The sequence below is a fragment of the Bombus pascuorum genome, chromosome 15 (assembly GCF_905332965.1).
Source record: "Bombus pascuorum chromosome 15, iyBomPasc1.1, whole genome shotgun sequence".
NCBI classification, from domain to species: domain Eukaryota; kingdom Metazoa; phylum Arthropoda; class Insecta; order Hymenoptera; family Apidae; genus Bombus; species Bombus pascuorum.
In genome coordinates, this window is record NC_083502.1 from 4,883,679 (window position 1) to 4,903,166 (window position 19,488).

Consider the following 19,488-nt stretch of genomic DNA (forward strand, 5'->3'; position numbering starts at 1 on the left):
TATCTTTATTGAAGGCGAGTCAGGACTGACAAGTTTGGCCGTAGACTGGATTTCCGGCAATCTCTACTGGACAGAAATCGATTCCTCAGGGGCAACATTATTCGGAAGAGTAATGGTCTCAAAGGCAGATGGTAGATACCGTCGAAGTCTGATAACAGTCGGTCTAGAAATACCAACCTCCATCGTAGTAGACCCAGAACTAGGTCGAGCCATTTGGGCAGACGTTGGAAGCCAGCCCAAGATCGAAATCGCTTGGATGGATGGCGACAGAAGGAAACAACTGGTCTCTGATCGAATTGGACAACCTATTGCTCTTACTATTGATTATTCTATGCAGCATGTTCTTTACTGGGCTGACAGCAAGCTTAACACCATTGAATCTATTGAACAGGTAGGTTCCAATTGATGCAATTTTTGTAAAGTTTTCTACTCCTTTGCATTTTTAAAAGAAAATCAGCAAGTCGCTATTTTAAATAAAAGAAATGCAAGTTATTGTAAACATAATCGTATGTAATATGTCAATGTAACGTAATGTAATACTTGAAATATTTATGTAGCATTGCAGTTAGATACAACAAAAGGTTTGGAAATTTTCAGGTGACCTAATAGTTAAGTCCAAAATATTTACTTTATTTCAAGAATTTTCACTTTTTTCAGGATGGATCGAACAGAAAAGTTATCCTTAAAGGAGATAGCTTACGACACCCAGTATCTTTGGATACCTTTGAAAACAATCTGTATTGGGTGACCAGGAGGTCCGCTGAACTGTTCAGACAGGATAAATTTGGCAGAGGCGTACCAGAGCTCATAGTCAAGCCCCTGCCTAATTCAGGAGGAGTTAAGGTGTATCATCAACAGAAATACAATATTTCTTTAAGAAATCCCTGCCACGAGGACCAGTGTACCCATTTATGTGTCCCGATTCCTAGTGGATATCGCTGTCTGTGCTCAGACAGTATTGGTCCACTGCAACAAAGAGAGACGATGCGGTCCAACGAACGTCATTGCGACGCAACTAATGAAAGACCACTTCCTGCACCGAGAATCTGCCTTTGCAGAAACGGTGGAGTATGTCAGGAAGTCGAAGACAAGTTGCAGTGTGATTGTCCAAATCTTTTCCATGGAGAATTCTGTGAAATTATGTTAGGGGCTAGGTCGAGCAATGCCACTGCAGCCATCGTTATACCCATTGTTGTTTCTGTCTTGGTCCTACTTGGAGCTGCAGCTGTTATTATGGTGCTAAAGAAACGACCATTGTAAGTTCTTTTATTCCAAAGTTTCTATCTTTAAAGTCTCTTATTGTAATTCATAATCCATCCCATGCACAAATTATTCCAATATCATTGATAATTTTTACAGTGGTAAACCTGGAGTGGTAAATCTTGGTAGTTTAACTGGTGCTCAGAGTGTATCCTTCAGACAAGGAAGCAATGTTGAATTTGGTGTACCTGCTCATGAAAGAATGGTAAATACAATTTTTCATATTGTACATGTATTTCAAAAGTGACATAACTCAAATAGATTTTGAAATTATTTGAAAACTGGAAACAATAGCCAAATCTTTTTGTAATAATTCTTAGCACTTGAAATCCCTCTTTGATAGCTTCGATGTTCTTCTGTCATAAGACTAAATTATTTTGGATTATGAAACTTTTGAAAATGTCTTTCACATCTCCATAATTATCAAGTAATTTGTCTTAATAAAAAATCTTATTTATAGGAACCTCTGGATGTGGAGTACAACCTTGGTGACGTAAGTAACAAGAACAGGGACTTTAGTAACCCCATGTACGACGCGGTGAACACAGAAACAGGCGCTACAAATGGTACCGGCGCTAGTAGTATGTACGAATTGCCAGCTGAGATGAAACCATCTAGCATCCAGCACAAGGATCCACCACAATTGCACCTGAAGAGGAGAGAACTCGACCCAACACCCATCGATTCGGGGAAAGATACACAACAGTTGGTTGAGGAAGACAAGTCCGAGTGTTAAATAGTTTAACTCTTTGGTGCAGTGACGTAGTTAGAAATTTCAGATGATTTGGAAAGCAAACAGACTTATTTGAATAATGTAACGGCAAGATAGAATCGATCTAGAGATTTTTAGGAAATTTGACAAGAGTTTGTATGATATGGCGTATCGATCTATTCACAAATTTATTGTAATTGTTATTTCTTTGACCTATATAAACACGTCATCGGTTCGTTTTGAAGTTTAAAAATAGTAATAACTAATAATTCTTTTCAAAAATCTAAACAGAGTTCCGAACTGTATTATTGGTATAGGGTTTACTTTTTCAAACTATCCATCAATCTTCATCAGGTGCACATATCGTATACATTTATCTTTAACGAAGGCAATTTTTAATGGAGCACAAGACTGAGTATGTACAACACGATTTTTGTAAAATTCTGGAATGGAATGCGATTAAATTTCTTGTGTCGAACTATAGCGTACTGAGCTTACAGCTTATTTACAGTAAAGTTCAAGAAGAAAAAGAAAAGTGCATCTGACTACGCCACTGCTTCTATATAGGAATGCTCTCGTATCTGTGGCACTTCTGTCTCAAAAACTTTATCTATCTATAAACAAAATACATTAAAACAGATAAAAATAAAAAATAAGTTGCACGAATCTTCTATAACATAATGAGAAAAAAAGAATTGTGTTTTAGCTTTTTATGTATTGAGATTGAAGTGCAACTGGTAACGGGTTTGTGTCCTCTTAGGTGCGATTTGTAAGTCTTGTAAATACGATTATCGCAGAATATTAATATCACGTTGTCCATGTAACATAATGAAAACAAAACATTCCATATTTTTTCTTCGAAGACAACTCGAGGTGAATTATAACGGGCGCTTAAGGGACTGTACGTTAAAAAAAGAAGACAGACCTCGACGAGCGTGTCATTTCACAAAATATGCGTTTTCTTCGTAATGATAGGAGAGACGAATCTGTTTTGAAAAAAAAGAGAGAAAAGGTTTTCTCTTTTTCAGCTTTCTCGGCCGCATGTAAGCGTTGTTATATGCGTTTGTACATTTTTCTAGACTATGCGCGAGGAACGTCAGTGTACAGTTTTTCTTCCGTAGCAACTGTGATCGTAAAAATTACAAATTAGGCCCGAGTATGCGAGGTAATCATTTTAATGAACAAAGCGTACCCGTTTTCTGTTGTGCGTCCCCAAACATGAGTGAGAGAGGAATCTTGTATCATTTTGTTTCTTCCTTTTTTGAAAGATTTATTATTTGGTACAGTAGAATCTCGATTATAGAAAAAATCGAAAGTATTTTGTAAGATTTGTAACTTCAGAATCTGCAATTTTGTTGTTGTATATTGCATATCAAATTATAGAGACTGTTAAATCTACATCTTAGTTAGTGACTTTTTCTTCACCAACATTCATCTACCAATTAACAAAATTTTTTCGTCATCAACGTTAAGATTAGTTACGATATTTTTTGCAAATTATAACAAAACAGATTTTTCTTTTATAAATTTACTAATTTATCATGAGTTTTAAATGAAGAAGTGAAAGTTAAATAATGCAAAGTTAGTTGGTTAGGTTAGAAAGTTCTACGGTCTGACTAGTTAATCAAGTTTCTACTGTACGATCATTATCTGTTCTTTTTCTCTCTTTTTTTAATGTAAAACGAACATTGTACATATGTTTTACAGATCAACGAAGAAAATGAGCGGCACTGACTCACCTTCTTTACAGATTATACATAAAACTATATATAAATAAAGAAATCTATATATATAAATATAAATATTATATATATAAATATATATGTATGTATATGTATGTATGTGCGTATGGGTAAATTAATGCGCATCATCATCAGAAATCGACTTTGTCTCCTGGGCGGGGCTCCAGAATGTTTTAATTATTACTTTTAACTGTATCAGTATTTTCTGTATTTTTGTATCGTCCCGACGAAATACGATGATTGTTAATATATATATATGTATATATATATATATATTGTTCGAGCAATTAAACAGGTACCGTCCAAGAATAAATATTGAATTATACCACTGTGCATTCCTTTTATCTATAGGTAGGTTTCATTAAAACGATAAAATAGGGAGCAATAAAGAATAATGTTCTTTATAATGAAAACAATATAATATATTCCATGTTACAAATAATTTAATAAAAGTACAAAAATTAATATTAATCTTAATCTAATTATGGAATTAATATATAATTAAGAAAAAAATAATAGTATCTTTGCTACAAAAGATACAATGATTAAAGTATACAAAAATATGAAATACTTTTAGTTAAAAAATACAGTAATTTGTGAGCGTATCGTTTATTTTTCTAAAGTAAAAAAGACATTAGTCACGATTTTGTATTTAATTGAAATGGAATCAATTTATGCGGCTCTGAAATGCAACATAAAAAGATCGAATACATTATTTTCTATAATTATATTATGTATCAGTCTTCACTACCTAAAGTATAATTAATCCAATAAAAAATCACAATTAAAGAAATTTGTTCTCTTAATCGATATATGAGATATTTTTTTAATGATTTCGCATTCATAATAAATATAATACACTTTTCTATATTCTCATATTTACATTGCATTTATAATCGTAAAATTAATATTTGTAAGTGAATAATAGGTACGATTTAGGGGAAAGCAAAAATTCTTTGCATTTGTTGAAGTTAATCTACGTTCCCTACAGTGCTCTGAAGGATGGATGACGTCCACTGCCCAGTAACTTTATCGACTGTATATAAGTCCCTGTAGATGGGGATTAAGAATTCACTTACAGTAGCCCCTGCTTGTCGTAAAAGGTGACTAAAAAGGGGGGGGAGGATTGTGCAAGGACGTTTAGTAGAAATCCGCACTCCACTATCATATAAATAAATCTCGGCACTCATATATCAAAGCTTAAAGAAGACCGTCCGAAAATTGAGTCATGACTAGTTATAAAAAATCGACATGGAGGAACAAGAAAGTTATCATTCTACCCATGCGTGACATGTTATGAATGTCTCAGATAGAGACAGAGACAGTTTACTCATCTCTGTCTATCTGTCTTGAATTTTGTTGCCTTCCCACAACTAGTCACGACTCAATCTTTGGACGGTTTTCCCTAGCGAGTGTCGAGACCTGTTTATATGATCATGTCCCGCATTCCTTTTTCCTTCAGGAAGTAAAATTTTAATTCCAAACAAAAAAGTAACTAGAAAATGAAATTAAGTACTTTAATTATTACAAATCACAGTAAACAATCATAAAGAAATTTGAGGTTACTTCAAAATTTAGAAATTTTATGATCTGCGGTAATAAATGGAATGTTTCAATTACCAAGAATTCTATTAGGCAATTATCACGAATTTAAAGTTATTCCAAAATTCCAAAACTTATGCTCAAAATTTCATTAACAAAAATATAAAATAATGATTTACGTAAATTATTCCACCTTCGTTGCAGTCTGTTCATCATATTGGACCGAAGGTACCATGGGTGGCTTGAACCCGTATTCCATTTTGGACTGCCTGAAATTTCCAGTATTACCAATTTCCTGCCTCGTTCTTCTCAACGTTGCCTGAACATCCGGTGCTGAGTACAGAGACTTGGATTGTATTGTAGTGGCAGTTTTCCTTGGTACTGGACCTACGTACTCGTCCTTAACCTTGTCCTTTTCCGACGTCCTTCCATAAGCCACCAAATTACCATTAGTTACTGAATAAGTCACCGAATGAGGATGTTGAACGCTGTATGACGCAAATTTCTTCGGCAATGAGTGTATCAATGGTTGCCTAGCATGAGGACGATTCAAGGCCAAATACCCTTGTCCATAAAACTGGTTTGTCGAATTATAGTAACTTTGTTCATTATCAGTTCCATAAATTGGCTCCACTGGTGTCTGGAAATTCTGCCTTACCGATTGCTGATAATTACCATCAGGCTGAATATTATAAATTGGGGCTGATTTTATATGTTTACTATTCTCCAAGGGATAAGGTCTACCTTTCTCGATTTCTATCGAGTACGGTCTAGGTAGGAGCACTGGCTTCTCTATGACCTTCTCCACAGGCACTGGTACCGGTACAGGTTTCTCTATCACCTTCTCCACCGGAATTGAAACCGGTTGAGAAACCCTAAAATGAATTGGTAAAGGTATGATGAACCTCTGGATGGCGAATGGTACTTTCTTCTCAATCACCTTCTCCACGTGGACAGGATATGGGATCCGTATCTGCTTCTCTACTACCCTGTCTATCGGTATGTGTACAGGAAATGGTTGGGGAATCGTTATCTGCTTCTCGATCACTTTCTCCACTGGGTATGGCACCTTTTTTTCAATCACGTCCACCGTCTGAGGCACATGGATGTTCTTTTCCACGGAATATGGCTGTGACATCGACATTAGAAGCCTCAATTCGGTCGGTGGTTCGCTGGTAACTTTGGTTAGCAGAATCTGAGGCGCTTCTTGATTCACTTGCAGGTTTTCTAAATTAGTCAAACCTGAAAGACTCTCTATTCCCCTTGATGGCTGTGCAACGGCAGGGGCTGGCCCCTTTGGCAACTCGTAGTTACTCAATTTAATTTTTGTTTCAGGAATTCCTTGCACTCTAGAATGTGTTACCTGATCATATTGAGCGCCGTCTACTTGCCCCGTAACCCCGAAAATGGGTTTGACCTCTACTGGACGAGACAAAGCCACGGTCTGATCGACCTGACCACTTCCTGCTGAATAAATAACGTCATTCTCATTCACATTATACTCATAACGACTATGTTCTTGGTTGTTAATATTTTCGTCCAAGATCTCGTTGCTCCTGTATATATTAATCTGGCTTTGTCTCTGATCCTTCGATTGACTTCTTCCTGGCTTTCTATAGTCTTCCTGTGCATGCTGCTTTACTAATGGCAGCTGCTGGGCGCTAGGAATGAACTCCACAGGGTAGTGGATCTCCTGAATGGGGGCTGTATGGAATATTTCCACGGATTTTTGAATCTCAACCGACTGAACTGGCGAGTTTGTGGCTACCACCTCAGAAATTTGCTCTTGTTGCGATACCTGATCACTGTCGAAGCTCAAGTTCCTAGAAACTGGGGCGTCGCTTTGAACCAAGCTTTGAGTATCAATCTTGGTAACTTCTGGGGTCTCAGATTTGTCCTGGGGATATAGTTTTGTCAATGTGATTTGGTCATTGACTAAATTTAGATCTTGCCCAGCGTTCATCAAGGCGACACCAACCTGCAGAGGATTTAGAATGACAGGTGGCGCTGCCAAATATCCATCTTCTAAAACTTTTGATTTTACTGATTCCGTTACAGCTGTGGTTAGCTTTGAAACCTCGTTTTTATCAGTATAATCAGGTGTGGTAGTGTAGGAGTATTTCTTCTGTCGTGGGAGGTCTGGAACCACTATTGGTCCAGAAAATTTGCCTAAAGAAACTGATACTATGGGAGCAGAAGTTGATGAAGACGCATCCTTAATTATGGATGAACTGTTAGCACGATCTCCATCAGTTTCCTTCTGCTTCAAGGTTCTCTGAGACTCTGTGCTCTTCGTCAGAGAGAAAGGAAGTCGTTCCTTCGAGGACGTGTTTAGATTACTATTTGAAGTATTCAATTTTTTGGATACGTAAGGACGAGCACTCTTTCTATACTGTTTTCTTTGATCCTCGGAAAACGATGAAGCATCGAAAGGTTGTCTTATTCTAAATCGTCTGTGACTCTCGTTATTTCTTGGTCTGGATGAGGATGAGCTGCGTACTCGTTGTCCAAATTCGCCTATACTTTCAATATCTAGATTTTCTTCTGGAATAGATTGCTCTATGTCACTGGCGTTACTTTCTTGAAAGAAATATTTGCTAGTTGTGCTCGAATCTTGTAGAACTATTTCTTCAGATGGAATGTACTCCACTGTGACTGTCTCGTTAAATGCACTTTGACTGGTCCTTCCTAACCTCGTAATGGTATCAAGCGATTCGTTTAATATGTCTTCTGAAGAGCTTTTTGCTTTCAAAGGTAGGATATATGGTTGAACTAATTGTTTAGGATATTGTTGTTGGGATTCATTCTGGAAAAATGTATATTATATTATTAAATATGTACAAAGTATATTGATAATATATACATATATAAATTGTTATTATTATTTGAAATAATGAAACCCTAGAGAATAAATGATCAATGCTAAAATTATTATCAACATTGTTGATATCATGGAAATTAGAATTTCGATAAAAATATGAATTTCAGTAAAATCATTAAGCATTCAACTCTAAAACCAAGAATACCAAAATAATGAACAAAAGAAATTAGATAAAAAAGAAAATTAATTCTATCTACTAGTGAATATAATTTTCCAATATTCAACTAAGTGTTACAAATAAGTTAGATATCTTTACTGAAAGAACCGGCATACATTCACGTGGTGTATAGTTGTTTACGCAAAAATAAACGCCAATGCACCTGGACAGCGTAATAATCGCTCCTGCAGACGTTTCCTTTTACGCTCGAGAGAAAGCGCATGTCAGAGGATTATTGGAGAATGGAAATGCGTGTGGAACTTGCAATATATATGAATTCCTGATGTTATAAATTATCTATATAAAGAGATGACGGTAACCACGACTAACGTAATTTTTCACACGTTTTTATTATTCGTTTACACGATTTCAATGACGCAAATATTCGATATGATTAGTCAGCGCTTCGTGTAGCATCGAAGGCGAATTATATACTTTCCATCAATCAGGAAGGGAAAGCGAGGAAATCCTTCTATTCCTTTAGTTCTCTCAAAAACCAATCGATTAGTTATAAATATAGTCGTTTAAACCAGTTAGGCTATTTTAACATATTAATGAATCAATAAAATTTAGTATTTTCACTAACAAATGATTTGCTTGTAAATAAAGATAAATATCTTTTGTGTTTTGCTTAAAGTTTAAAATAATAATAGATTATTCTTTCAAAAATAGTTTTGGAATATAATTCAGGTTTTTATAAATTTTTATATTTTTATGACCATAATTAGAACGAAAATAAAATTTAAATAAAAATTTCTCCTATCTATCAGATATTTCATATATTTTTAAGAAAAATCAATTTTTAGTGTTACATCTAGCGTCAGGTGATAAAGTCTAATAATATGTCTAAAGTTTTCAGTTACCAATTTGTGTAGGATCTTGTATCCAAAAATAAATTAATGTGTACCTACCACTTGATGAATGTCCTCTTTCTCATTAAGAAATTTCACAGTCAGCGTTTCTTCCTCTTCTTTAATAGCTTTGGCAATTTCAGAGGAATTGAAGATTCTCTCATGTTGATTTGTAAACTGTTGTTCTATATTTTCAGTTTCTTCTTGTTTCTGGCTATTGAGTAGATCTTGATCATAGGCATGTTCAAAAAGTTTCTATAAATGAAAAAAATGTTATTAATAAATCATCAACCAGCAAACAATCTATTAATTGACATTACAATAATTGATTCTATACTACTACAGTATTATAATTCATAAAGCTCGAAATCCATCGATAATAGAAAATTCTGTAAAATAACGTTTTTAACTGTGTTTAATTTCTTCCGGTTGGTTTATTCGATGCCATTTTCTCCATTGATTGATATTTGAATAATCAATTACTCCACTAATCAACGCTTTATTGTATTGTCATTTAGGGTAAACACTTGAAGAGGATAATGAAGAACCTTTTGAAATAATATTTCCAATAATGTTCAGATTTTTATGGTTAGTTTTCCTGTTGTTAAAAAAAGAATCACAGAAGGCACCGGTGTTTCAATAAGAGAAGCAATGCTTCGCGTTGTATAGACAGGCTGTACCAGTCATCAAGGCACGAGCCAGTGGGCGAGGCCGAGCGTCTGACCCAATTTGTTTCAAGTAGAAGTAGAAAACAGATCATGAAGAAGCTCTAGAAATGAAACTCACGGCTCCCCGAGTGGGCAAACGAGAGTAGAAAATCGTCAAGTCGATGATTTTGGTAAAAATAAATAATAATTGGTGAAACTCACTCGACTAATTGATAATTAATTCATTTTATTGTTAGTTACTACTTTTTACTACCAATAGAATGTGTCAAATAATTTCCAAATAAATACTTCCACCAATGAAATTGCTAAATTTGGATGCTTATGAAATTGATAATTGATTATAATTTTTAGAGTCCTTTGAATATACTATAAAGGATTCAGAAGAAATAAAAATAAGTTGTCTTTTATAGGCTATGTATCTATCTATAGGAATTCCCTGTAGAATCATTGATAGAAACAAGATTCTATTTTAATAAGTCCAATGTTTCTTTAGAAACTTTTATCGCAAGAACAGGAAGGTACTCACAGAAAATTATGTAATTCTTTTGAAGAATTCATTTCTCTACTGCAAACAACTTTTTATGGATTGATGGGAAAGCACAGAAAAAGAAGAAGAAATTTATGAAGAATACATTAAAATATAAAATAAATAAGAAATATTACAACTAAGAATCCTCTAAAGAATTCTTAGAAAACCAAAGATTCCATTTTCAATAAATCTAATGTTTCTTTAAAACTCATCAACTCACAGAAAACTATAAGATTTTTTTGAAGAATTAGTAACACTTTTTGTGGACTATGGTAGATCGAAAACAACCATAGGAGGTGCAGATCAGATTAATGGGAATATAAGATACAAATTTTGCTTAAGTAGAGTATCATCGAGCAAGAGGAGGTTGAAAATAACGCAGCTGGCCAGGCGAGATGAGAGAAAGGTGGACGTTACGGTACCGACTACCGGTCTCCCTTTCTCCAGTACCATTCGAGCGAGAAGAAAGGCGAAACAGGAAAAGATGCGCACTGCATTCTTGCAGCTCGCGCAAAAGAAAAACCAGTGAGAGTCGCGCACCGGCTCTGAATCTTATTAAAAGCAAGCTATTTTGGCTATTCTCACATTAGAACGCACTTCCAATAAATTATAGGACCCAGCTTCCTTTTTGTCATCATGCCTTCTTTCTTCACTCTATCACTCATTTATTATCGAATAATCTGGAATATAATGTGTAATTGGTTAGTATAGTATTTTTACTTTACTCTTTGTTTAATAAAGTTAGGTAAAATTTTATAATGTTAAACGTTAAGATATAGCATGCACTATATACTATACCATATAAAATCGCGCTGGACAAATTTAATTAGTTTGAAATTGAAATTAATTGTTTTTATTCCTCAGATTATATTTTTTCAAATTTTTAAGGTTCTAGACAATATAGTTGAGAAGTGTAATTAGTAATTATAAATACAATAGTCTAAAGTATAATGCTTGTTAAATAGTAAAAAAATATTCTCCTGTGATTCTTCCCTAATCACATTTAGAATAAAAGTATGATCCACCAAAATTACTAGGATAACCCACATAATGTAACAATATTTAATTTGTTCAGAATAGTTGGTACATTCTGATGAATTCTTTAGAGAACTTGTCCGATAATTGCTGGAAATAACCACTGGAGAAATTCGCGACGTGGCTTGGGAACTGTTTGAGGTTTTTCTCCCTAAAAGGAGAATCCCCGAATGGAGTCGACAATATCTTCACTTGCTCTGGATCTTTCAGAATATTGGAAATAATCGGTAAACGATGTTTTACAAGATGAAATCAGCATTGGTAAAAGAGAAATCACTAGATAAGACAGTAAAGAAAGATCGTCTTCTTATTGGCATGTTTTGTACTGACTAAAATCATTTTCTCCAGTGAAAAAAGAAAAATGTTTTACTATTCCAACTTATAACTCAGAGAAGATAAATAATAGATTCCCTTTCATTTGTGATTGAAGAATGAGAGGTAAGCATTTTTTAATTAGAGAGGCTGTTATTATGGTGCAGCAACATGTACAGAATTGTCCTGTACTCTGTAACATTCTTTCGAGACACACGACCGACAAAGAACAACACTTTCACATTCTATGGCTCGTTGAAAAAAATGCAGAACTGGTGGAATGGTCAATGTCTTTGTCAGGGTCTCCGTAACTAGTGTATCAGCTTTAAGATCTTTAACTTCTTATGGAAGCTAGCTGTAGTAAAAATTTCTTCAAGAATTTCGTTCCTAATGGGAAATTTCATTAAAACTTGATTTGCTAGAGAAAAATTAATCATTACATTGTTAATGAAATATTTCTCCAGGAATTGTATCGCTAGGGAAAGAATCAATTTATATCCTAGTGAAAAGCTTCTTATAGTTTTCGTTGCTCAGAGGATAACCTCTTTTTAAATTAGATGATTAATCAAAAATTTAATTATGGCTCTACCGATAAAACATTTCTTCAAGAATTAGATCATAGGGAAAAATTATTTTCTGAGTCGAATTACCATAGAAAGATTACTTTGGACATTAAATCACCAGTGAACAAATTCCTGAAACAAAAAACGGAGTTGTTTAAATTGGAGCAGAGAAGGTGTAAACAAATTTGCAGAAAGGTTTGTTACCTCATGTGGGAGGAGGAGAAGAGAAAGAGAAAGGGAACGACCGGGATCGTTTACGTCGAATTTTTGACAGTAGGTGGGTCAACCCTGAACCAGCTTTCATCTGAAAGTGCGTGGAGAAAGTATTCGCAGTTTTTATATGAAGAAATTCCTTTATGTGTGTGTATATCCTCCAGAATAACCACTATATCGTATTTCTTGTAAATAACTGCTTGTTTATCTTAGAGTCCTAAAATTTTGTAAAACCACTAATTTATATAAGTATCCAGCACGTTTACTAACTAAATACTAACTACACTTTTTAAATTTTCGGAAAAATAACGAAAATAGAATACTGATATAGGAGTGGAAGAGATTTTCTCCGAGACATTACTAATAATATATTTTGCATTTCGCTCCGACTGTAATCGATGCAACGATTAATTACGATTTCTAGTAATTAACTGAGTAACGTTCCTTTCCTTATGAATCGGGTTGCGAACCCTAATTACAGGAGATTGCGTTTCACGTCGGGCAGAAGCTACTGCAGGTGACCTACAGAAGAGAAAGTAGATAACTATGAAATAATGCTGCCCTTATCTCAGAAATTCAGTAACTGTCGGTAATTCAAAGTGAAATAATCTCTAACAAAAATAAAAATTCCTAGAAAATCTAAATTACGATATGAAGCTTAAATTCAGACAACTATATGAGTACTCTATAAACTATACAAATTTAAAACATGTAATATCAGCGAATTATAATAAAATCCTGCGTGATTCACATAATATTATTCATGGATTATGCAAATTAAGAATGGAAATTATAATATCGCACGACATTGCGATAAATTCCACCAGATCGCGATAGATCTATTACAATCTTAACAAAAACTCTGTACAAGCATAAAGGCGTACCTTCTTTAACAAAATTGAAAATAGACTCGACCACTTCATACTTGCCGCTGATAAGCGAACAAAAAACAAGCATTCTAGTCGTTTCTCGAAGCGTGTAATGACACGTTGGTTGCGGGTAAACGTTTCTGGGTAGAAGCACAGGGGGAAAGTGTAAGCTATACTTTGTTAGATGGACTTGTCGGAAGAGAATGAGACGCGAGTGAAATGACCTAGGCAGCATGCGAAGGTTAAGGACGACTTTCACCTAAAACTTGCGGATGAAGGTTGGTTGGAAGGCCATTCGGCTGGACAATCAATAAGCAAACATGTAAAGGCTATTTGAAATGTTGTTAAGATGAAATCTACAAGACTTGAATATTTCTATTTGTCCACAAGACTATTTTGTTCTTTCCATTAAAGATAGCAAATCATTATTTTATAGATACGATTGAAAATGCAAAGGTACAAGCAAAACGTAGGTAAAATAATGGTTACGTGCAAATTATATTTAAAAAATAAAGTGAGGTTAGGCATGTACCGCTACCCTCGTTCGACAATGTTTAATCTATAATTATCGATCATTAGCACGTACTTGATCAACTTGTAATTCTGAAACTCTTTATGTTTAGCAATTTGATCAATTCTACCTAGTGAATCAATCTAAATTTGGTTTTCGTTCCATTCAAAATAATCTCCTGCATCAATTGACTTACAAAATTCATTTGAGGCACAACAGAGCCAACCTGATCGTTATATCATTACAGTAAGGGATTACTTTGAAGAATACAGAAACCAAATCTAGATTGGTTTATCAATAAATTTTTTATAAACTCAAAGATTAATTCTGTTCAATATAAATTTTGGAAAGATACATAAATATACATATACATGATACATATGATACACATGATACAAATGATACATAATGTGTAATAAGAAATATCGAGCGATTCTGTACATGAAAATTAATTGAAAAAACCACCAAGATACATGGTTGTAGAAGTATCAAGGCGTCGTCGAAACAGTACACGAAGTAGCACTCGAATGACGCCCGCAAGTAGATCGAGGTTAAAGATTTCTATGCCCGAAGGTTAAGGATGTCCCCGGATAGTGTCTATTGGTCCGCGGGGGTTACACGTGAAAGGTTCTTCTTCTGATTTACGTAAGGCAACGAAACTTGTTCTGTATTGTTTGTCCCGCGTCGAAAGTAACTTCCGCTCTGAGTTCGGTTCACTGTTGCATTCTCAAGGACAAGCGAATCGAGCTCCTTCGAATTATGGTTAGATTAAGAACCTTAGATTAGGTTATGGAAACAGTACTAGTCGATTTCGAGGATGATATATATATTAGTAACAAACAATGATAATTTTCTTTTGTAGCAACCATTGTGCTTTTCTTCTGTTTAATGGTTTCCTTAATTTATAGAATTTGAATTAGGTTATGAAAATATTAGTAATAGATTCTCTGAAAGGTATATTTATAGTCCTCTTCGTTGAAAGGTATTACAGAGAGGCTAATAGAAACACATATATTTTCTTTGCTTAATAGCTTCGCCAATTTATTGAACTTGATCTAGGTTAAGAAAACACTAATAGTGAATTTTTTAAAAGATATTTAATAATCTTCATTTTCCTCAATAAAAAATATAGAGAATTTAATATAAGGTTAATGTATCTTTCGTTTGCTTAAGTAAAGAATATATAGTGATAAAAAAACAATTGACTTTTTAAAAAATACTCAGAAAACCCTGAACCAATCTTTACTATAATCCTCAAGATAATCGATTCATTAATCACCTCTCAACCAATAATTCTACTTGTGAATACCGATATTCATAAAATGAAATTGTTCACAATTGTTTCCTTATGATCAATGTGATGTCATAAAATCGATCACTGGTTCATCAAAATACTATTAGGAGGAATGATATGCTATACATTAACGTCATAGCAAAGCAACAGGAAGTCAAAACTTTCTAATCAACGTGGAAAGACAAGGATTATTAAAGGGGGATGGAAAATAAGTGGTTTGGTGAATTCCTCGAAGCAGACGTGCTAATACGACCTCGACACACCGTTTCTCCAGTATACCGATTAAGATTTCTCTCTTGGATTGCATATAGCTGTTATCTAATCTGAACTTTTTTATTAGTCAGAAGAATCCCGCTTTCTTGTAACTAATATCATTAAAATTTAATGGAAATTCGCAATAAATAACGAACAAGATTATTTAAAATTACTAAAAATTTTTATAGTAGAAATGTTAAAAGGAAACTTATCTAATAATTTCCTTTTAGTTAAAGTCCTTTAGTTTAAAAGTTAAATAATATACATAGGAAAATTGTGTGGCAGATTTAGAAAAGAGAAAAATATAGAAATCTTCACCAACTAATTTGGAAGTTTAGAAGAGTGGAATGCAAATAGATCTGCAAACAGTAATCGGAGCTGGGAAAATGAAATCACTTGAGAAAAGATTTGCAAATCGTCGGCGTATTATGATACAGGAAAGTTCTTCCCGTTTACCTTTTCGTTGCTCCAGTTTCCATGGGAATCGGATTCCAATGTCGCTGTCACGGTTGTTATCCATATAACCGCAGCCACCTGTAAGAAGAAACAATTTGTTTCATCAATTTCTTCTTTCTCCTCTGCTACATTCACAATAAAAGAATACTATTACTATGCTAAAACTAAAAAAGGAAAAGGATACAATAATATAAAAATAAATACTAAACTCTTATTTTTAAACGCGTATTTTTATAAACCTAATTAAATACACAGAGACTATTATGCCTATGGGATATAATACTTTGGATATTTTGCGTATTATGTGCATTTTTGCAATTTTTAATTTCATCCGAATATATAAAACTCCGCAGTCTACTAATAAGTAATAATAATACAAGAGAATCGACAAAGTAATAAAAGTATGATAAACTTTATACTTTTAAATCATAGAGACTTATTCTTTTTTATTTTAATAAGGAAAAAAAAAGATAAAATACTAGAAATGGAGAATTTGCAAAGCATTAAGTATATAGAATTTTGCAACCATTAAATTCTATTTCTCCCCATACTTCTATACAATATAAGCAAAATTGTAGTCAGCCAATTTCCTGTTTCCATTAAATTCATCGATTTCGCCCTTAATGGCAAAGATCATCATAATCATCAGCGTTTTCTGGGCTTCCTGATGTCGAGCAATATTTTTACTAGATACAAAAATAATTAGTTTTTAATGGAACGTTAAAAAAAATATACAGGGATATAGTTAAATGAAGATGGCTTTGTCACTGGCAAGAATTGTGTCAGTTACAATGCATAACGTGAAGATAATATTACTTCTTCGGTAACAATGATAAAAATATTTATATGTATTCTATATATAACTTATTAACATAGTAAACACGTTAGTATCGTTATTTCAAGTTTACTTTCGATTCTTCATTGAAGATTTAATTACTTTCTAACTGTTGCACATACATTAACTATAAATAGTTCTGGCAGTCGTAATGGGTTTACAAATTTCATGAGCAGATATTAAATCAAATTTCTGAATAAATAAAAAACGTTTACTCGGGATTTTAACTAATTGTATTGTAAAAAGTCTTATTTGTTTTTCAATAACAAAATTCATGAAATTTACTTAAAATAATTTGTAATAAGTTACAAGGAAATGTTAAATTAAATTTGCGAATATAGAAACTTTTTAAATAAATAATAGAAGTATATAAATATTAAATTTCTTAATTTTAGTTTTCATTAACAAGTTCCAATTATACTGTACCATTTATGTTCTTACAATTTTACTATAGTCTTTTTCCAAAAGTCACAACAATTTTACTAAAAAACATTTTATTTTCAAACAAATTTTCCAAGTTGAAAACGTTAATTGAAACACACTTAGAGAGAACAGAAGTTCATAAATGCTCAATCTTTTAATTTTAACTTTCATTTAAAAATTCCCACTCTGTTATACTATTTGTAGTTTCGAAATTTTTATGATTTCTTCGATATTCGTTCAGCATTCTTGTTAAAAAAATATTCGCTATCTTTTACACAAGAGAAATCGAAAGAGATAAATGAAAAAAGAGATACTTACGAAATAAAGGAGATTCATGTCTTTTGTGTGTCGATTAGCGAGTCGTTGAACAGTAGTTCCTGCGCGTACTGCCCTCCCTAGACTTCCAGGATGTTCTTCTCTATTCTCTTATACGGTTGCCAATCCTCTGGAACCTCGATCCGATGCACGCACTCCGGAAAGAAATAGTGTACTACTTCGCCCCGACGCGATACACTTGACTTAACTGGTAGCTCCAGTTATCCCCACGCATCAAAGGAGTTCGAAGAGAGCTACGGTCACCTTTAAAGATCTCTTGACCAGCATCGGATACACACACTAGTCGACATCGATATTCCGTTCTGCAGAACACGATTTAACCAGGAAATAAAATAAAAATGGCTATTATTACTAGACTGCAGATTTTTATGCAAATTCATATTTTTATAAATATAACTGAAGGAATAAAATTTAAATAGAAACCTGTTTCACCTACCAGATATCATAATAAATTATTAAACTCTATTTTGGATATTTACATATTACATGCATTCTGTGCGTTTTTACATTCATAAATTTCCCATAAGTGCATAAAAATCTTCGGTTTAATTACTATACACCGCGACGAAATATTAGGACTATCTTGAATTTTTAAAGATGATGATGTGTACGAAGATTTTATGCATAGGTGTACAATGAATATCCTTTTTTTTTGGTAACTTGTGAAAAGGCGGCAACTGTTCAAGTTATCTTCTAGAAATGATATTTGTTTATGTGAAAAACAGGTGGGATAAAGTAGGACATGCTTAATATATGAGATAAATGATTCACAAGAAAGCACAGAAACAAATTTAAACATTTGTAATCTACTTGTTAAATACGGTCAAATAAAATATGATTACATACCGTATAGTCGTTTGAAATATCGTTATTCAGATGATGGTATGCAACTGCTTTACAAGACTACCGTCAGAAGTAGAAATGTCTCATATGTAACCATATTTAATTTTGTTGGCGATTCGCGCGCGAAATGCCGTGGAGGGAGGAAGAATTATCAAATGAAAGGTCGAGAAAGTGACATTGATGGAACCAGCAAATTCCTCGTGATTCTGCAATGTTCCTTTCTTCTTCCACCAGTTATGATTGCAATTAATAACCGAGTTCTTGACCAAGCAACACACAGAAGAAACGGAAAGTTTACCATTCTCTTGTTGCATCGAACTCACTACATTATTCGTATAAAAATATTCTAAAAATAAAATAACAAATTATTAAATGAAAAAATCCGGAAACGCTTTGAAAACATTTATAATGCTTCAAAGTATAGTAAATGTATTTGTAAATTCTATATCAATTATAGTAATATAAATTACATTATAATTACTAGTATATAATAGTTAGTAATTATACTAACTACTAAATTATACTAACTAGAAATGAAACATTTCGCAATACTAGTAGCTGAATTTACGAATAAAAGACCCTATCAACATATGTTTTATATACATAACCTAGCAATGAAATTTTGTAAAATTTTATTTCCATAAAAATAACCTTTCTATAGAATGTACTAATATATGTATAATTTGTATCTAATCCTAACTGAAAGCAAACATAATAATCACATGAAATAATTGGACTAAATTAACGGAGCATATCTTGCAAGGGAACCGAACAGGAATAAATTATTTTTTTTTTGGAACAGTTTCGCCCAACGACGTATGATACTTTTTTCTACAGTTTATCACTGAGTAGGCAATAAATAGTCTTGCATTAGTTATTCGATTCCACTGCTTACTTTCGACTACCTTTCACTAGTTCGTGTGTATTCCTATTCGTCTCATTAGAACAAACAGAAACTGCGTTCAGTAGCATCCATCGTCAATATACACTTTCAACATCTTTACGAAACCTATAATACAAAAAAAAAGAATAGAGAGAATAGGATTCTAAGTGAGAGAATAGTAAAATGTTATAATTTGATCTTTCCTCGGTTCGATGTTTGAAAAATTACATAACGAATTTTTTGTATACCAGTTATAACAGTTAAATGTACTATTATAAGATAAGATTAACATAGAACTAGTTCTGGCACTGTTATGTT

General features: G+C 33.4%; 3 protein-coding genes across 4 annotated transcripts in view; 2 read left to right on the top strand and 1 right to left on the bottom strand.

Moving 5' to 3' along the window:
• The window catches only part of LOC132914458 (low-density lipoprotein receptor-related protein 2), a 38,839-nt gene extending 35,469 nt beyond the window's left edge, over window positions 1–3,370 (top strand). The window contains exons 15-18 of the mRNA XM_060973583.1: window positions 15–391; window positions 658–1,256; window positions 1,360–1,465; window positions 1,721–3,370. Coding sequence (XP_060829566.1) covers window positions 15–391; window positions 658–1,256; window positions 1,360–1,465; window positions 1,721–1,996 — 1,358 coding nt within the window. The 3' untranslated portion in view covers window positions 1,997–3,370. The remainder of the gene's footprint in view (window positions 1–14; window positions 392–657; window positions 1,257–1,359; window positions 1,466–1,720) is intronic.
• LOC132914490 (large ribosomal subunit protein eL37) overlaps window positions 1–9,571 on the top strand; it is a 67,319-nt gene extending 57,748 nt beyond the window's left edge. Inside the window, exon 5 of the mRNA XM_060973644.1 lies at window positions 9,560–9,571. The gene's annotated coding sequence lies outside the window, so the exon portion shown is untranslated. The remainder of the gene's footprint in view (window positions 1–9,559) is intronic.
• LOC132914461 (uncharacterized) lies at window positions 5,218–19,476 on the bottom strand. Of its 2 annotated transcripts, XM_060973594.1 has the most exons (6): window positions 19,183–19,476; window positions 18,291–18,633; window positions 17,427–18,137; window positions 15,851–15,928; window positions 9,206–9,400; window positions 5,218–8,062 (listed from the first exon to the last, which is right to left on the bottom strand). In XM_060973594.1, the coding sequence occupies exons 3-6, from the start codon at window positions 17,442–17,444 to the stop codon at window positions 5,441–5,443; spliced, it is 2,913 nt and encodes a 970-aa protein (XP_060829577.1). In that variant the 5' UTR covers window positions 17,445–18,137; window positions 18,291–18,633; window positions 19,183–19,476; the 3' UTR covers window positions 5,218–5,440. The 2 variants fall into 2 exon arrangements, with proteins under 2 accessions (XP_060829577.1, XP_060829576.1); XM_060973593.1 differs by having other exon boundaries at window positions 17,427–17,746; window positions 18,291–19,476.
• Window positions 19,477–19,488: the final 12 nt, after the last annotated feature.

Excerpts from the sequence above, each read along its gene's own strand:
- LOC132914461 (XM_060973594.1), bottom strand. Across the intron at positions 9,401-15,850 it reads GAAACTGGAGCAACGAAAAG|AAACTTTTTGAACATGCCTA; the intron begins GTAAACGGGAAG and ends TTTCATTTATAG. Across the intron at positions 8,063-9,205 it reads AAGAGGACATTCATCAAGTG|AATGAATCCCAACAACAATA; the intron begins GTAGGTACACAT and ends ACATTTTTCCAG.